Below are 19,737 nucleotides of genomic sequence, written 5' to 3'. Positions count from 1 at the left end.
GGGGGAGCTTGTGTGCTTAGAAAGGGAGCTCCCTTGGATGACAGCTTTAATATTTGGACTCTCTAGTGGGAGGATGAGGGAAAGCATAACGTACCCGAGGCTGCTTTTCAGCCACTAATGTAGCCCCCAGATGCTGTAGTAGCCTTTTAATCTCACATCTCAAATCTTCAGGGAAGTGAAACCCATAGACCTACTGGCGTATTCCTAAACCTCGTCCTTCCGTGGCAGTGCTGGAAACGACCCATCTCCAACACATCAGGAATCTCTGCACACCTGGATTTGGGGTGTTCTTCCCCTTTGGCAGCTTCTCCAAACCATCTACCACCCAGCCTTATAAAACACAAGAACCACCCTAGTCCTCTTGCTTCCCTCAACCTCACAACCCCTCCCCAGGGAGCTTGTGTTCTTCATCCTGGTGGCACACTTCCTTTTAAGGAAAAATACCTGCTTTGTTCTCCTTCCAGAAGACAGTGATATGCAGCAATGTCTTTCTCCAGCTGTTGTTTGCTGGTCAGCAGATTTTCACGATCCCGCTGTTGCTGCTCGGTTTCTACTTTGATTTCTCCCATCTCTGCCTCCAGCTTGGAAATGACAGAGCCTAGGTTCTGCAGTTCGATGTCGTGCCAGTGCTTAGCATCGTATAAAGAGTTCTCCAGACCTCTCTTCTGTAAGGGCAGGACAGCAGACATTAAAACAGTTTTCATATGCTTTATAGTGATTTTTATTCAGGTTTGGCCAATATCTCTATTGAATATGCTTAAGTGGAGATGTAACATTTTGACAATTCCTTTCTTTAGATACTTTGAAAAATGTGTATTATCATTACAAAGATTGAACTACTTTGATTACAAGGCACAGATATTCTTCACATTGTCAAGTACTACCCACCCAGCAATCTCAGTGAAATTGTTATTGAATATGAAGACACTGAAGACTGACATTTGGGGCCCGGTTGTCAAGTGGGGTACACTTAGTGCACCATGTCAATCAAGAAGAGCCTGGAAATGTCTGCCATCTCTGGAAACAGTTTCTGCTGGCAAAACGGGATTTATTCTGAAGTCCGCATGCCAAGACAGGAATGTTTTCCTCAGAAAGCATGTTGAATTCACACAGACTATACCCCTTGAAAACACAACATTACTTACCAAGGTTCTCAGAGATTCGGTTTCTGCTTGCAAGCTCTGTATTTTGCAGGCAGTTTCGTGGAACTCGGTTCTGAGGCCCTCCACCAGCTCTTCCTCCTGGGTTCGCACAGCAGCCGTTGTTTCAGCCTGTTGCTGGTAAAAGATTGCCACTGTCCTCGCAGCCTACTCAAATATTGTTTTAGTTGCCTTACACACCAAACTGACAGTTGATATTTTCGCAGTGTGTGGCAATTCTGACTTAAGTTTGATACTTGTGTATTAAATTCCTTGGCTGAACAATTCTGGATACTTCTTAGTATCAAAATTAGCACATTTTCCATGCATTTACTGTAAAATGGCTTATACACGTAGGTGTATACATTTTATCTATGTCAACATCCATACTAGTACAATTAAAATTACCTATAAAAACAAAATGTTGCTGTAATTCTTCATTTTGTATCTACATTATGATAGTTTTTTTAAAGTTAAGTGTTTTCACTTAGTCTAATGGATTTCAACAGAATTCGCACCTTGATTTGTCACATAGGATTCTATGAGTCAGAGAGCAAGTCATAACACAGGTCAGAAAAGTAATTTCTGTTAACTGAATTAAGATATTCTTATGCAATTGTTACTTGTGGGTTTTAATATGTGTTAGTTCAGACTCCTTGAAAATAGGTGAAGGAAAAAGTACCTTAGTAAAAATAAAATTTCTGTACTTTTTAATGAGGGCTGAGATCAAGGTTTTTAATCCAGACCTCTGGGCTCTCTAGCAAATACAATTCCTCAGTCAAAACCTACATTTCTTCTGGTTCATGCTGAAGTTAAACTATGCAAAATACTTCCATTCCACTGTGAAAATTCATCTTGACCCTGTCCTGCTTTTCTGATTATGGATTCTTTTATTTTAAAAGTAAGATAAAATTTAAAAAAAAACCTGGGACCATGCACAAGAAATTATTTTTATAATTTATTTTGGTACCATCATGTGAACCCCACACCTTGGTCATTATGAGTGAAACAATCTCAGGTGCAAAAGGTCATTCAAGTACTAGTTGTCTCAAACAGAACATAGGATTTATGAATCCGTGTTTCAGAGGGTTGAATTTCAATCCAAATACCAAACCTGTCCTTTCCAGCAAATTGCAAAGAGCCTGTATTTTCCAGAAATACTTTATAGGGGCTTGTGCTTCAGAGAGACATAATCCAACCTTTCTAGTCCTGGTGAACCCAGCCTAGTGATCATGGACCTGCTGCTCTGGAGTAATTTGTGTCTCCTAAGTTGTGTTGAGACCATAGTCTGTGCGTTATTATGGTACAAGAACTATAAATGCCTCTCTTCAAAGAGAACATAGAGCAGGGAGGGTGCCTTTGCATTTGTATTTATAGCCTACACCCATTACCTGAAGCCTGGCATCTCTCATTCACATTTACTCTGCTGGGGGCCCAAGTGCTGCCTATAAATCCAATTTGCCCTCACCACAGGTGATGTTGAATCTCCTCCAGGAGTTACTCTAAGCTGTCATGGCTACCTGACGTTAGTGATGCGAATGACAGAACAGGCAGATGGAGTAGACGGAGGTGGCCACATCAGACCCTAAATACCAAGGATGACACAGCAAGTAAGCACACGCTGAATGAGCCCTAAAGCTTTTGGTACATGCAAGGTTTTCCCATCCTCCTTACAGGATTACCAGCTGAATTGCCCCAAGAGTCAGCATGGAGGGTGCTGCTGGGCATGACACCTGGGCTCAGCTTTGGGGTTCCTTCTGTGGAGAAGTGCAGACGTAGTCTTTGGGTGCTCTTCACTAGGCAATTCATGTTTTCTGGGGGCTCTGCTCTTCCTATCCCTGCGATGCTCCACAAGGGAAAGGCTATACCAAATTGTGGTGCCCACGAGCAACTGGATTAACGGAGGGAGAGGATGAAATCATCCTCCTAAACCTTTATCATTTTGGTGCTTGAGTTTCCTAGGAATGTGTGGATTTCAAGCACGTCTGTACAGTTCTGAGCCAGGCATTATGCAAGAGTGTAGAATCTCTCATTAGTCGGTTTTTCATGGAACCAAGATAATTAAAGGATGATCAGGGATAGAACACCAACATCCAGGGTTTGATCAGCATGATATCTGCAGAATGAAAGTGGCTTTGATAAGCTCTTAAGAGTTTTGGGCATGTGTTAGCAATAATTCACAAGACTTTTCAAAACCTTTTTATGGGATCTAGCATAGGGGATGACAGAGGAAGCTGTGCAATCATGTGCTCAGGGCAGAGCATTGCCATGGATCAACAGCTGGTCAAGGGACAGGACATGAAGCAGAGGATTAAGGTCTAGTTCCATCATGACAGAAGTTTAGCAGCTTGATGCCTGAAGGTTTACTGCCTTGGGGATCAACCAACATCCAGGGTTTGATCAGCATGATATCTGCAGAATGAAAGTGGCTTTGATAAGCTCTTAAGAGTTTTGGGCATGTGTTAGCAATAATTCACAAGACTTTTCAAAACCTTTTTATGGGATCTAGCATAGGGGATGACAGAGGAAGCTGTGCAATCATGTGCTCAGGGCAGAGCATTGCCATGGATCAACAGCTGGTCAAGGGACAGGACATGAAGCAGAGGATTAAGGTCTAGTTCCATCATGACAGAAGTTTAGCAGCTTGATGCCTGAAGGTTTACTGCCTTGGGGATCAACCATGAACTAGAAGGATTTACGGATGCAAAAAACAATATAGAGTGGCAATGAGCAGGGGTGGGTGTGTGGAATCAAACTACATGAATTAACAGTGCCACGTCATTAAGTAAAGCATGATTTGGGGGAAAATATTAAGCAGCTTGCATGCCTTACAAGGGCTTAAATCGCTTGTGTCAATTCAGGAAAAGGTTTTGAGCATTATGGACAAAAAAGTGCAGAGTTCAAACTAATAGACTGGAGTTTTGAGGTTACTTACTCATCTAAAAATACCTGTGTGAAACCCAGTTAGGTATGAATATAAATTGGTATGCTTTGAGGCAAGGGAATCGGTCAGAAAAGTAACAAAAAGCACTGCCCTGACATCTAAGTCAGTGCTAGGACACCATTTGAAATACCTTATTCTCAACTCGTCACAGCTACCCCAAAGGGTGGGTGCAGAGAAAGGAAATTAAAGCATTACGGACCAAGGAAAAGTCACAAAGAGAGGCTGAAGAAAATATTAATGAAGAGCAATAAAGGAGACGAGGGAACTACTCTCTCTCTGGTGTCGCAAAAGAGCAAGGACAAATTTTTCACAGTTGTGGATAACCAAATGGTGCAACTTAGCCACATAAGATGACGTTAAGTCCACAAGCTTAGCTGAAAAAAGAGCTGGGCATAATTATCAGAACTTTTGTTATCTGTATAAATAGTAATAATTCTGAATAGACCTGTATGAGAAAAAAACCCCATAGAAGATACAAAACTGCGTCATCTGGGTTTAGTGAGAGGTATATTTGGGGTCAAAACCCCCTAGAATGTCATACCAGAACCTGCTCCAAACTGAAACTCATCTTTCCAGAAATCTGTGATATTCTGAATCTTCCTGCCATTAAAAAATCAAACCAAAACAGGAACAACTTAAACTAGTAAGAGCTTAGACTAAGATGGCTCAGTAGGGATGGGTTAGGTTATGTCTGCTTATTGGTCTTTCCCTGCAGTGCCTGGTGCTGGCCCTGGTCAAAGGCATGATGGTGGGATCCATTGAGCAGTCTAGTACAAGTGGGCAGTTTTCTTCCCAAAGGATATCTCTCTGCAGTTGAAAGACCAGATGTTGAACGTATGAAAGAAACGGGAAGAAAGAAGTTGTGAGGATGTGTTTACACAGGAGGAACAGGAACAAGCAGGACAGGAAAGTGGGGACACTGAAGAATTTGGTACTGTCAGAGTAATGCTTATTTTTGCTGAAATCCAGCAGCAGGCCAGGAACAGATTTTCTGGGAAAAGCTTAGAAGGCTACTGAGGATGCTCTGGCTTTTCGGGGCTGCATGTGCTTTGTATGGAGGCACTCTCTGGGCTCATGTAGTTTTTCACTATGTCACTGAATTCCTTTGGGCTGTACAGGCTGAAAATCAGGCCCCCACAGACTAACCTTATGAAAACTTTGTTTAGTAACAGTCTGGCCTGCTCACAAACTCAATGGGATCTCTGGGATAAATTCCTCTGGTTGGCTTCTTGTACATTCCCTAGCACCTTGGTATCACTGTTGTCACAAGACTTTTTTATTTTGAAAATAAACACGTACTCAGAGCTTGCATGTATCTTTGCAAACACATTTCTTGCTTTTCTTCTTGTAGTTTGGCTTCACTAACCTCTGCGCCTCTCATAGCAGCTCTGTACCGTGGAACGGCAGGGGCTATGTCTTTGCTAAATGTTTCTATAGCACAGCTGTAGTTATGATTTGGTGTGCCATGATCTGCTGTAATAGCCAACTCAGAATGAGGTGGCTTCTGAAATATAGGATCATGCACTGAACTTAATGCTTCAGCTCTGCAAAAATACTTATTTCAGCCAGCCGCTTCGGAAAATGAGTGATCCTTCACGACAGAGAAAAAGCTGCGCTAAAAGTCTGTTTCAGACTCAGCATCGGGAGAGGAGAGAACTTTTAAAGGGAATGGCTATTATCATCACTTTTCATTGCCAAGTTAAGATCCAGTTTTCCCACCACTACCAAAGGAAGCCATTCCAAGGAGAAACCCATGAGAAGTCTGTAGCTGTATAATTAGCGTAGAGCAATGTATTTTGCCCTTTTGATTTATAGACCCCTGTAAATTTTTCAGTGGAGGAATGGCCCTAGTAAGAAGGGTAACGACTGTGGCTTATCAGACACAGAAGGTATCAACTGATTAAGTTTGTTTTTCTCAGCCAACATTTCAGAGCCCTTAGAAATCTCCCACGGATACCTATGGTATCAGCAGGGTCACTCCCACTGCTACTTAACTTCATGCATCCCACGAAAGTCACTGATATTTATGAGTGTATCTTCCAATGGACTTGGACCAAAATCCTTTAGATTTTTATCATCTTTTTTGTTTCAAGAAAAAAACAAACACTCAGCCTTCAAAGTTACTGCAGAGTATTAGACAGATTTTCTGTTTGCTTTGAATCCCTTAATGTTGGAGTGGGTTACAGAGCGCTTACCTTGGTGCGGAGCAGGGCACCTGTCTCAGCACGATTCTTTTCAATGTCTCTCTCCCAGTGGATTCTGATTTTTTCCAGTATGTCGTCCAGGCCACTTCCCAGGGGAACATCAAGTTCTTCCAGCTGAGATCCAGCAAGCTGCTTGTATAACACCTTCACATCCTTGAACAAAAATAACAGACATAAGAGAAGGTGAGCCGGACAACTGAATGGTAGCTTCAGAGGGGCTCGAGGAAGAGCTCTTTTGGTTCCACAGAGAGAGTAATTAAATTTGGTCCCCAGAGGTGTCTGTACATGAATGATTTAGTGCGCTGGAGGGTTTCTTTTTCAGATGTGGATTTGCCTCACTTCTGCATGGGGAGCCTTGCTGGAGTTCCCCTCGGTGAAGGAGGCTGAAGCCCTGCACCATGGCACTGCCTGGAGCAGCCCTCTCGCAGCGGCAAGTTTCTCCAGCAGTTGGAGCTTGACAAACACACCCGCTGCACACCCAGGACCACAACTATATTGCACTATGCAATAACATCGACATGCATCTACTGGCAGATACAACAAGTCGTGCAAACAGCGGGAACTCAAGCTTGCAGCCTGTGTGAGCCCCATGTATGCTTCTGTCTGTGTGGACGCTAGATGACGAGCACTCTCCTTCTCTGCGACAGCATTCTGTTCTTTCTTCACATGTAAGTGCTCCAAAAACATGTAAGCAGGAGAAAAATAGTGTGTCTAGAATTGCATGCTTAAAGGTAGCACATCAGTTGTATACTGTGTTCAGGAACACAAGAATAAATGAGATTTGCGCATGTATCTGAACTGTCCGGCACCACCACCCTTTTACATCAATCTGCTTATATGTGTTATTGACATAAGCAAAAAAAAAAAAAAGTGGTGTAAAAGTATCTGGGAATTATATTTGTAGGCAGTGGCCCCTGACAGTGCCAGTACTGGAAAAAAAGGATGGGCAAGTATTTGTGAATTATGAACCTGCAAGAACGAAAACCTCAAAATGCACCCACTCCAAGTGCACAAAAGCTTTGAAAGGACTTGACATGGATTTCCTAGTGGGAGCCCTGGCAGAAAGAAAGGTTTGGATTAGTTCAGGGAGGTCCTTGGAACTTTATTGTGCCAGAGCTCAGCTGGAGTAATTGCAATAGTTGCTTCCAGCCTTTACTCTGTGACTTCTCTTGAGCAGCTTCTCCTGGTGCTGCTGCCATGGGAAAACCAGGGCCCAAGCTGGGGTGGTTTTGCAAATGCTTGGGTACTCCTAACAGGTAAAGAAAGGAGCATCCTTCCACCCTGCAGGGGCTCCTCGCTGGCTAAATGCAGAGTGAGAGGAGCTGCTGGAAAGCTGTTATTGTTGTTAAGCCATATATATGGGCAGAGAACAGCATCAGTCCAAATTTTCTGGTTTCACAGCAATCATTGCAATACAGGGAGGTTTAAAGGGGATCTTGTGTATTTCTATCAATTTTCCATTTTCCCTCTTATCTAAAACAACTTCCATCTTTCTCATGCCGTGCAGTGGTGCTGAAGCCACTGATTTATTTTCTGCAAAATGCCAGCATTGGGATTAGATTCGTGAAAGTAGGGAGGGGATGAAGCAACCTCATGTTGGCAACCCAAGTCTCCATATGCCTGCCATGTTGCTTAAAACTTGTGGTTGGAGAAATAACCCATAAGAAATGTAAGGTAGGCTGGTGCCTCGCTTCCGTGAGCCATCTTAATTCAAGCTCTCTTTTACTTTTGAGGCATCAGCACAATTGTTTGCTGTCCCTTATGTGGGATTAGTAGTAGCTCCATATTCGAGCCCCCAGCAGCAAAGATGCTGATTTGGGTCCAATCCTGAACCCCCTGCTGAAAGGAATAAACCACCTGCAGGCAAATAGTGCTGGTCAATGTAACGAGTAAGTGGTAAAGTATTGCAAAACTGGGTAATTTTGGGCTGCCCTTCCAGCTGCCTCTCCCTGTGACTTGTTTCAGTGGTGCCTGGTTCAGGAGAGGCTTGGTTTTGGGAACCGAGCAGCTTGCTCAGATAAGCAGGAGTTTTTCAGAAGAGCCCGGTTAATGCTCAGCGTTAAGTGCAGCAGGACCAGAGCTTGTTCCCCGCACAGGCATTTGCTCTTTACATTTCTGGCTGAGAATCAGACCTCACTGCTGAGGTGTCCACACATGTGACTGTGCAACCCTGTGACCATCATGTGGTGTCTAGTAAGAAATGAAGCAATAACATCTTTTCCATGTCATATTTATCAGACCAGAAAGAGTTAAAACTTAAATGTAAGTAATTTGATCATGCCTCAGAGGCTAGTGCTTTAAGTTAACAGGGAGAAATAGGAGCAGTTTTCAGGACAATCCCCCCACCCAGACATGGCAGGATGAGCTTTTTAGTGCTTGCTTTGCCCTAGATGTCTGATGCCAACCGGATGAGACAGGCACACGTTGGCTTTGCAGTGTCCCAAGTCTGCACTTACGTCTTCATGATTCTTTGACAGCAAAGTTAGCTCTTCCTTCATGCTCTCTATCTGACTCTCCAGATCCATTTTAGTTAAATTAGCATCATCAATCACTTTATATAGGGAATTAATTTCGTCTTCCACTGCCTTTCGGAATGGCTGCTCATTTTCATACCTGCAGAGAGAAAAAAAACCAAACCCCAAACCTTCATACAGCACAGCTGAGCAAGGAAAACCTGCTTTTTTTTTTTAAAATGACACCATTTGTGCTAATTAGCTCCTGTGTCCCAGACAGAGGCACAGAAACACAAAAGATAAGCTTTGCTCTCACCTTGTCTCGCTATATTTGAATTTAACTGCTGAAGTACCCTGTCATTTACTCAGAGTGTAATAAAACAGGCCAAGTTAGCAGTCAGTGCTATGGTGGTTATCAGCCTGATAGGGTTTCTGAATGAGCACGGAGAGGCGTGTGGGCTCTTGCTAGAACTGGTATTTATATACAGTATGACTATGGGTGCCTTTTTCTCTGTTTGCTTGGCTGTAAAATGAGAACGACTGCTCATTCATCTACATAAATCTTTTCAGAGCTACGGTTAAAGAAAACACACGCGCATGAAGTGTTACTTTTACTAATGAACATGCTGATGGAAGTCTGATCTGCGTTGCAGGGCCCCAGCCCATCCTTAAGACCAGATCCTGGTAGCAGCAAAATAAATAGGAAATTTGAGCAGTTGGTTTGTCAGCTAGAATCGCTGTTAAAGCACATGGCTTGTTTCTAAACCATGGCTACAGTGGTAGGGAAAATTGTGGCAGGCAGTTTCTATTGTACAGCACTTCTTGCTGTACCACCCTCGTTTGTGACTTTTCAGTTTTAGGCTTTCCATTGAAAACGTGGTTGGGTTGCATGGCGAATCTCCTTGGGTGGGAAGCTTTTGTGTCAAACCCATCCAACCTGGGGACCTGGTGGCAAGGGAGGTTAGACAGGGGGGTTGGCAGGTTAGGCGGGAGCCAGCTCCACAAACCTGAAGACCCGCACTCTGCCCCTTGAGAGCCACCTTCCTTGCTGGGAGTTCAACAGCCTGGGAAAGACGCAGCTGATCCCAGTGAGAATTAGGAGATTTTACTCTGCCATGGATTGATTTGACATCGGTTTTGCTATGTTGACTGCTTGTCCAAGTCAGCTCACATTTTTAAAACATATTTTTTAAAACTACTTAAAATATGAGTGTAGCTTGCTGGATGTAAAGCCACAAAATGAGTAGCTCAGAGTTGTACCTTTCTGAAATAAAAGGTAATCCTAAGAACATGGTTAACACATGTTTTGATACAATCAAATACAATAATACCAGGGAGAGACAGAAGTTTAAGCGATGATAAAAATCATAGGAAATAAAAATCAATTAGTTTGAAATATTGTTTGTGTGTCAGGTCTTGCAAAAAGCTATTTGCAAATGAACAAGTCCATTACGAATAAAAGCTAGAAGGATCATTAGGCCTTCTGAGTAAAATTTAAAGAGCTTCGCGCACTCATGTACACAAATATTAGGCTTTGCAAATGGAAAGATGTTAAAAAAGTAGTTTGTCGGTAATTAAGATCTTCTTTTAATATTCATTTCTGTCAGTAAAGACAAGGAAAATCAGCCCATTGCTGTTTTCTTATCTGATGTTTCCACACCGACATTTGTAGCGGTACAGTTTTTGCTTTTCAGCTGCTACAGTAGAATGATTTTTACTTCCAAAACCACTTGTGTGGCACTGCAAATTAGAACTAATAATAAGCACATGAATGTTTGCCTTTATAAAATGTCAACCCAAATTTGAATGAATACTGACCTCTCAGTAAGATATCAATGTCTGTGTATCAAAGAATAGCTTAAGTGATTTTTGCTAGTACACATATTTGTTACTATAAATCTTCATAATCTTCCAAAATAATGTTAGCATCCTAATTATTTTGCTGTTACAAAACCCCTCCCAAGTCAGGTGGTTGAATATTCAACTTAAAAGAATGAGCCCATTCTATTCCCTAAGCATTAATCCCCTATCGAGTAAGCGCTTGCCAAGGCAAAGTTTCAAAGGGAGTGGCCAGCCAGGGCCCACCACAAGACTACCTGTCTTTAAAATCTTCAGCACAGGCTTGAATGTTCTCGGTGTGCAGCATAAGACGAGCATTTTCAAGGACTGCTTCGCCCACCTAGAAGAAAGAGACCACAGAGCTCAAGCGATGAAGAGCTTCAGCACATTATCTACACGCACTGTACGTGAACCTTAAGCAGGTGTATAGCGTTGATTCTGAAAATAATCCCTTAGCCTAGGGCTGTTCAAGTGACTCATTCCAGATAACTTAATCAATTAATTTTGTACATATAAATTTGAAAATTCTCTGCAAATAGGCTGCAGCTTGTCATCAAACTGTTCATTGCTCCTAAGCATTCATCTTCTCGTGGAAACACATTTATTCTGATCGTCAGCTGGTTGCAAGGGGTAAAATTCATTACTGTGCGCAAGGTATGTTCATCATTTAAGTCTCACCTATATTTTCTAGATACAGTTTAAGTAGCACTTATGCGGTTCCTATTCTACTTCCCATATCAGCTGTCCTCTTCAGGGTCATCCTCTTCAGTGAGCCAAGGAATACTAGTTGTTCATGCTGCCTGCGAGCCGTCCTCAGCTCCCAGAGCCTTGTTCTTCTTCTCTGGTGGGATCCTGTAAGCTCTTGCGATAGATATGAGACCTGAGGAGCAGGCAGTCTTCAAAGATTATTACACTGAATGCGAAATGCTTTGGAAAGATTGTGCACTATGGTGTCATTGCTGTGGCTCTGGGGGGTATCTTGAGGGGTGAGCAAACCTGAAACCTGAAAGGGTTGTGACATACCAGCCTGTTGATTCGAGAGGGTTATATAAAATGATAAAGGGGTAAAAAAGACCACTGCCTGCCCTGGAGTCGCACATGCACTGAGCTGTGGAGGTGACCGAAGACGTGCTGAATTTGGTGCTAGGATTAGAGCAATCATCCCCTGCAAATAACTATCTGGGGACTCAAGCCATCCCGTGGTCCATGCCATCACTGAACAACTCTTTGGTCTTTCTCGGGAGATATGCGTGGAGATTTGCAGGTGAAACTAAACCACCTCATGAATAAGAGCAGCTTTTTAAGCGGGCCAGGAGAGTTCTTGAAGCAGAAATCTTTCCTTAGATAATTATGTCTGCAACTAAATGAGATTGCAAATCCCCTGAAGCATTTTGCTCCCCCGAGGTGAAACAGGCCATGCAATGTGGAGACATCAAGGCATCCAGACAAGTTATCTCAAGTATCGCAAGTGGGATCATCGCCTTAGTACGGTCCTACCTGCTCTTTGGCTTGCTGCTTGGTGACGGGGTGGAGGTGGTCATGCAAGGCTGAAGCATTTCTATGTGGTAATTAACATTCATCCTCACGAAAAGTGGCTTACTGCTCTAAATGTCTTACAAATGCTTGGACAAACAAATATGAAATATGTGAAGGCGTCTGATAGAGATCTGGAGGAATGACCTATTCCCCATGCTGAGAGGTCTATAATGGGTCATGAAGCTAAAAGCACTCTACCGTTTTTTAAATCTGAGGAGGCACGCGAGTTAAAACGAGTGGTTTGCTTACTTCTCACCTACTGTTAGGAAGAGAAGGAGAAGGTGGCTGTGGCTGGAAGCCTAGGGCTGGAGCTCCATTCCTGCCAGCTCCAGTTTGGCTTGGATTCCAAAGGAAACAGCTTATGCCATTGCACAGGAAGCCAATTTTTCTTTAACAACTATGGGATTTCTTGGCCAATTCCAACTGATATGATAGAAGCATAGGCCATCTCAGGGACACACAGTTCCAACACATCTCATGAAAATAGCATCTAGGCAAAGGAGAGGAGTCGTGTAAATACCACCACTGGGCAAAAAAGCCCCAGTTTAGTAGGAGAAAACTAGAAAGGGCAGCGAATGCTCAGGTGTCACAAAAGCTACAAAAGCCACAGATGTGGGCAAAGAGATGGTATCTCATGGCACATCAGCCGGCCCCGCTGTGCAGCACACAAGTACAGAAGGCCTTTATGTGCTCTCCTGCACAGAGAACTATCGCTTCTTCATCGTTCAACCCCTTGTTTCCTTCTCTCTGCTTCTTTGCATCCCTGCTTTACAGGCCCATCTCCCCAGCCCTTGGGTTCTCCCTTCTGCGGCATTTCTGAGTGGCCAAGCAGAGCTGGGATTTTGGGGTCATGCTGCCCTGCTGTCCTCGGGTCCCCTTGCAGGACCTGAGTTTCTCCTGAAAGACGGAGACAAGACATTTAGTTTTTACATGGCAGCAGTATGGAGTTTGAGGCAATTCTTTGACCCAAGCTCTGAATTTTTTTTCCTCCTAACGTGTAGAAAATTTACTCTTGAGCTCATTGGAATCATCTTCCTTTTTTTTCTTTCTTTTTCTTCTTCTTCTTTTTTATTTTCTTTTCCTTTGTTTTTTTTTTCTTTTTTCTTTTTTTTTCCCCCTTTCTTTTTTTCCTTAAGAAATTACTGCATTTTGTCTTCCTGCCAACTCGTACATGTATGGATCATCAGAGAAACTTTTATTTTTTTTCCTGACTCAAATCAGGGAGCATAAGTGCTGCCCTGTGGTTTGCCCTGCCCTGTCAAAGCAAGCCCATTTGCCTCTGGCAGCGAGCCCCTTGCGGTTACGTTGTCTGACCCAAAGTCTGATGAAAATGAACATCTTTGAGGGAATTGGGAATACCCCACGAGCAAAAGTAACATTAAATCCTGTGGGCTGCACAGTGCCACACAGAGATATGTTAATGGCTAAGTTTAGAGGCTGAATCCAGTGTAAAATGGCTTTTGGGCTGCAACAAAAGCAGAAGCAGGGAATAGCTGGTGATTTGCCACTGCCTGGATTTCTGCCTCTATACAGAGACAAACTTTTTAAAAAGTGCTTTTCAGTAGTAATCTTGTGGTTTTATTGAGGCAATTGAGGTGACTTCTTACCTGCCCCACAGCGGATGTCTTTCCCAGAACCCTGGTACCTTACTCCTGAGGACTCGGTCAATGCCTGACTCTCCTCTTCATAGCCCGGCTGCTAATGCCAGATGTTCTGCGAGAAAGTGCAGGGCTTTCCAAAACTGCACCCAAACCTGAACTGTGCCGTGTAAGTCAAAATGGTATAAAAAAAGCCTAATGTTTGGCAGGCTTCAGGGACGAGCGCTGTAGTGGGAGCCAGCAGGCAGTAGCCTTTCAGCCCTCCTGGAAATCAGCGGCGTGCGCTTTAAATCCAACAGTGAACCCGAAGGATAAATAACAACATGTAGTTTCTGTCTAGAAACCAGGTTTCCTGAAAAATTCTCTCTGATTTGCATGAGCTGTGAAAGCCCTTTCCCAGGCTTCAGAAGAAGAGATGTAAGTCTTCCATCTAGTGGCTTTTTTTTTGTTTGATTTAATTCTCCTAATCATCAACAGCTGGATGCAAGCACACAGTGTTGGTGAGACGGATTCGTAGCCACTTTGCTGACACAGGCACTAAAAGGCATGATGCAGCAAGTTAGGAAACACCTTTCTTTGCGTCCACTGGAAATGAGAAGGCTCCCAACGCTGCAAGCACTTGGCCATTGCCTCCTCCGCTTGTGAAGCTGAAGGCAACGCTGTCCTGCTCGCAGGGCTTCTGGGAGGCTTGATACACTGCTGCCTGTGTGGCACTTAAATTGCCAGGATGGGAAGTGTTTTAAAAATAAAAATATTATTACTAATAATAGCTCCTTTAAGTCAAGTATTGTCTTTCAACGCTCGCATCTGTGATGCACGTACGCCTTTTGAACGTGATTTTTTTTTTTTTTCTGCTCTTGAATTAACACTGAATATTTGCGGTATAAACCGTCTTATCTAGAAAGCAGTAACAATTTTCTTTGATTTCACTGTGATTTTATGGACATGAAAACACAATGTTAATTTTTAGCAAAAAAAACCTTATCAAAATCTGCATCAATATACCAGCCCATTTATGGGGTTGCAACTGGCAACAAGGAAAACCGGCTGCTTCAAGGGAGTTCGCGGATAAAAGGCAATGTGGTACAGACACTTACAGGGGCAACTTATCCCTGGTGGCTGGCAACTTGATTTTTAACAGAGAACTGACCAAGTTGCAAGATTTACTACGCCTTACAAATTCTTAGCTGTGCTTTACCACTAGCTTTGTATACTTTTGCTATCCTTACAAAGGCCTCATCCCTTTCTGAATGCTGCTGAATTCGTGGCCTCAGGTGTGGCCTGTGGTAATGAATCTCATGGTTTAATTATTCGTGTAATGGAAAATTATCTGGCTTTTAAGTTCACTTCAGTTAAAGCAAATGATGCCTCCATGGAGGAAGATCAGAAGATGCTGGTCTAGTCTTTCCTTCCGCACACAGAAAGAAATGGTTGGTATCAGCCCATCGCCTCCAACACATTGTAGTTCCCAGCTAACTCAGGCTAAAATCATGCATCCCAGTGCCCGCTGCTCAGACGCCAAGCACTAAACTAGTAACATTTTCAGTCATGCTTGCCATGTTGAACCCCTTCTCAGAGCCTGAAGGAGGAAAACCCAAAGGCAGCACAAGTGGCGTTTGTAGCATCGCCTTGGGAAAGGTAATACCTGGAGAGAGGCTGGGGAGATTGATGCGTCCTTTGCTGTTTCCTGCTGCAACCAAGAAAACACAACTTCGTTTATACATGGAATATTTTCTAAGTAAACAGGACTGCATCAAAACCTGCCTGGTTCTCAAAGCAGGAGATAGATACAGAAATGATCTGTAAAAACCTGTAATGCTGCCTAAGCACAAGGAGAAAACCTCACCCCCCCACCTCACAGCTGTACATGAAGGTAGCCCAAGATTACGCTCTTGGAGGTGGCAGAGAGGGCATAATTAAAACTAACTTGTCGCCATCTTCTGTATGGTGGATGACCACGCTCTGTGCCATTACGCGGGAGTTTGTTGTGCCCTTAGATCAGTGGCAGAATGCTATTTCACCGATTTACAGACGCTAAGCACGCACTGTGTTGCGTTGGAGTGTGTTACAGACAGCGCTCAGCGGCTCTCCTGGCCCCGCAGCAAAGAAATTCCTGTGTGCAAGTCCAAATGCGGCGATTCCTCGGGCTGCCAGCCCTGTATATTCACCAGGCTTAATATTAACACTGAGTAAACGCTGACAGTGAGGCCAGGTGCAAATAAAAGTATCTGTCCCCATAGGAAAACTCCAGTGAGCTTTCAAACACTCCCAACCATGCACAGGACTCACAGCAGCGATAAAATTGGTCCAGGACGCTGATTCCTTCTTCTGCTTTTGTGTTTACTCTTATGATCTGGACTGCGCTACGTGCCATCCCGTCGACAAAATAAATCTCCGCGTCTCCCGCACAGCCGTAATTGAACGGTCGTGGAGGCTGAGCTACCCTCTCCTCTCCGTAAACTCGCTGAGATGATTTCAAGCGCCCACTTTTCCCAGGTGCTGCCCTGCTCCATGGGAAGGAGTTGCCATTGCAAACACCCTCCTGTCCCGCAGAAGGAACACATTTGATTAGAGAGAGAATTTTCCACAAGAAGGCCGGGATGAAGCCTGGAGCAACGCAGTAGGCCCAGGGTAAAATGAGATGAATTTGTACCTCTGTCACATGGATTCACCTCCACAAGGATTTCTCATTTCCCTCATTTCCTGCAAAAATCCTCCCATTTTGCGGCTGTCCCAATTAGTGTGCGTCCACCTGCTCTGCTAAAAACCAGCTGCCCGGGCGGATAATGAACGCTGTGAGCTGGATAGTAGCTTCCCACCATGCAGCCCCCGCCAGTGGCCCCCTGCTGCAGTCGCAGCTCTGACAATCGCAGCGGAACACGAGTGGTTTTTCCCCTGAGGGATCTTCCACTTGTACCCTCTGAGTCACTCCTCGCCACATTTTTTACCCTGGCTTTGTTTAGGAGAAATGCTGGTACCCGGTTGTTGTTGCTGGGAGGACAAGTACCCAGAAATGTGGGATGCCGGAGCACATCCCAGGAAGGGCAGGAGGGAAATGGGATCTCTGCTCTGCTGGGGTCTCTCCTACCTCACTGTGGAGATGGGCATGTCACATTTCTGATTTTGGGACCAGAAGAGTCCATGACTCCTATGTGGTCGTATCCTTGTCTTCTCACTATCTGGGCTGGAGGAAGGGGCTCCTGTCTAGGACCCTTCCCTCCCTGTCCCCCCAAATTGTATATTTTCCTTTTCTTCTTGTTCAAAATCTGTTCCTATTGTGGATGTTTGGGTTAAACCAGGTGGCTGCTCAGGCAGCTTTCCACCCCAAAATTTTCACAACTGCTTCATAGGAAGGGCACTGAGGGGTTTATGGCTGCCAGGCCATCCATGCTGGCTGGACTGGCTGGGAATCAAAATGAATCCTCAGATATTGCTAGAAGGCTGAAAAAAGGCTATGTCGCATGAAGGCGGATGGGGACATCTACAGAAAATGTAAATAGATTTATGAAAATTACATCTAGAAATGTATCTGCCAGGTATCTCTTATTTCTATTACAGCTGACTCCTGAGCACCTTTTACTTTTCCTACCAGGATGCATGGTGGCAGGAGGGTGCTGACTTTGTGTGGTTGCAGCCATTTCTGCGGCAATTGATGTTGATGTTATTTTAGTAAGTAAGTGTGAGACTTTCAGTGCTGATGCTGGCATACTTTTGCCAATTAGCCCCAGGATGAATGAGTTAATCGGTATTTGGGCTGGATGAGGTCCTACTTTCATTTTTGGTTAGATGCTTAATATAAAAAAAGTGAAGAAACCTATTAGTCAGAATTCTACGTAACAGCCCAGATTATATCTGAGAAAGTAAAAACCCACTCAGTGATGCCTCTTTTATTGATTTAATTGAAGTGATGTGGAAAACTTCATGTATTCTCTAATGTGTTTTAATGGTTAAATAGGTATGGATGATGCTAATCTTTTTCTCCTATTTTCTGCAATACTTGCAAATGGTATTACTACATAGCTTTATCTTTCTCATTTTATATAGAAAGAGCCCAATATTCAAGCTAGATTTCATTATGAGCTGCTCCTAATTACTCATTAGAAAGGGAGGTAGAGGCAAGGTGGCAGGATGACAATATAAAGAAAGCAATTTGAATGAAAAATTATTACATGTGTAGGTTCATCTGCACTACAACGTTAGGGTTTCATACAATGAAAAATCAAAAAGACCTTCCTGAAGTATGGTCTTACTTTTTTGGTTTTAGTCATAAGCCCCAGTAGGTTTTACAGGTGAGGTCTATGACTGCAAAATGGGACACTTGTCCAGAAAACACAGGATGGCGACTGCAAAGCATTAACCTCCTATCTCACATCAAAGTCCCTGTCTACCTCAGTGAGATGATAGGTTGGAGGGTATGGCTTTTCGTAAGCACCCCAGATTCAGACCACCCATTGCCTTCAGCAGCCAGTCCCTTCAGGAAGCTTCGTAGGATTAGCAGCAGCAATGTCATTTACCCATACAAAAAGAAAGATAACAACTTTAAAAGTTGGTGCTTAACTGGGCGTTTCTGCTGACGTGATCTTTGTACAACAGCATATGCTGCCACATTCAAGGTTCAACCGACATTTGTAGCGTTCTGGGTGAAGACCTGCCCTAAAAATGCAGCGCACTGTAAAAACGCACCCTCTTTCCTACGCCAGAGTAAAACTGTAGTCAGCCCAAGGTAAAACATACAGTTGTCCCAGGGAACTTGAATTTGTCTTTCAGGCTTTCTGAAGCCCTGCTGGCGGCATGTTCTGTGCCTACACAAGCGCTGCCAGGAAGAGATGTGCAAGATGCTGAGCGCCGGCTCTTCGGGGTCCCGTCCACTCCTGCTGGCTGGGAGTCGAGAAGCTGGGACTCGCAAGGTGCACCGAGACCTCAGGGGACAGAGCCCTGTGTTGGCTGCTAGCAGGACATCAGCCTGCAAGGTCTTACTGGTCTTACTGGTTAGCAAAAGGACCTGCTTCTTGTCCACGAGGTCATAGCAAACAACATTTCGCACCTCCACAATAAACACTTTCCCGGAGAACCCGCAGCCTGTGCCGTACGGAGAAGGTGGGGGTAAGGGATGGTGGGGTGGCGACAAAGGGAAGGAGAGGAATCACTCATTTGTAGCCATGTAATTATTATTTTTAAATAAATAGAGCTTTTGAAAATGTGATTAAGCAAACAAGGGAATAAAATAAAATCTGAATTGCTAATTTAAAAAGAAAATAAAACAACGTGCTTGTAATGATGCCATGTTGAGGGATAAACTAATTCAGTCCTAGCAGTCTTCTTTTAATAATTTTGATGCTCAGTGTAAAAACCACAGCTAAGAAAAAAAAAAAAAATAAGGAAAAAACCCCACCCATTTTACTCAACCCAGACTATCGCGCCTTGGGGTGCATTTCAGTTGCCCCCACGCACAGAATGCCTGAGGCAATTCTCCTGCTTAACAGGCGTTTTCCACAGCACGCTGTGAAATGATAATGCTAATTACCATGAAGACAGATTTAAACCCCTCCGTCTAGGGCCTTGAAATCAGGCGGCATTCATCATCGGTACCAACCCTCGCTGCTCGGGGTGGCTAATGACTCGCGAAGCTCCCCCGTCCCCGCTGCTGCTGGCAGCGCTCCGGGGCTCACCTGATGGTAAATCGCCTCCCAGTTCTCCCGCAGCGCTCCCCAGCTGCCCACGCTGGCCGCTTTCTTGTCCAGGTAGACTCTGATGTGCTCCTCCAGCTCCTGGTTGACCTGCTCGAGAGCTCGCACCTTCTCGATGTACTCCACCAAGCAGCCGTTCAGGCTCTCGTAGGAGAGCGCCCTGCCCTTCTCCAGCCCCGGGGCCAGGGGCACGGCGGCGGAGGAGCTGCGCAGACCCTGGAGGAAGACGCTGCTGATGCCCAGGGCTCTGCGGGACACTCGGGTGCCCAAGCTGCTCACGCCGCCGGTGGGGACGGTACCCACGTAGACGCCGGGGGGGCTCGACAGGCCCCCCCCA

At 44.3% G+C, this 19,737-nt stretch overlaps 1 protein-coding gene across 1 annotated transcript in view; it reads right to left on the bottom strand.

The window, feature by feature from the left end:
- Positions 1-407: 407 nt before the first annotated feature.
- BFSP2 (beaded filament structural protein 2) overlaps positions 408-19,737 on the bottom strand; it is a 30,919-nt gene continuing 11,589 nt past the window's right edge. The window contains exons 3-8 of the mRNA XM_035895713.1: positions 19,383-19,734; positions 10,837-10,919; positions 8,744-8,900; positions 6,279-6,440; positions 1,146-1,277; positions 408-665 (exon numbers count right to left, since the gene is read on the bottom strand). Of these exons, the coding sequence (XP_035751606.1) occupies positions 408-665; positions 1,146-1,277; positions 6,279-6,440; positions 8,744-8,900; positions 10,837-10,919; positions 19,383-19,734 (1,144 nt within the window). The remainder of the gene's footprint in view (positions 666-1,145; positions 1,278-6,278; positions 6,441-8,743; positions 8,901-10,836; positions 10,920-19,382; positions 19,735-19,737) is intronic.

Source organism: Egretta garzetta, unplaced genomic scaffold (genome assembly GCF_000687185.1).
Source record: "Egretta garzetta isolate BGI_Z169 unplaced genomic scaffold, ASM68718v1 scaffold96, whole genome shotgun sequence".
Lineage (NCBI taxonomy): Eukaryota > Metazoa > Chordata > Aves > Pelecaniformes > Ardeidae > Egretta > Egretta garzetta.
The sequence above is the reverse complement of the archived record's forward strand: the minus strand, read 5'-3'. Positions and strand labels throughout refer to the sequence as shown.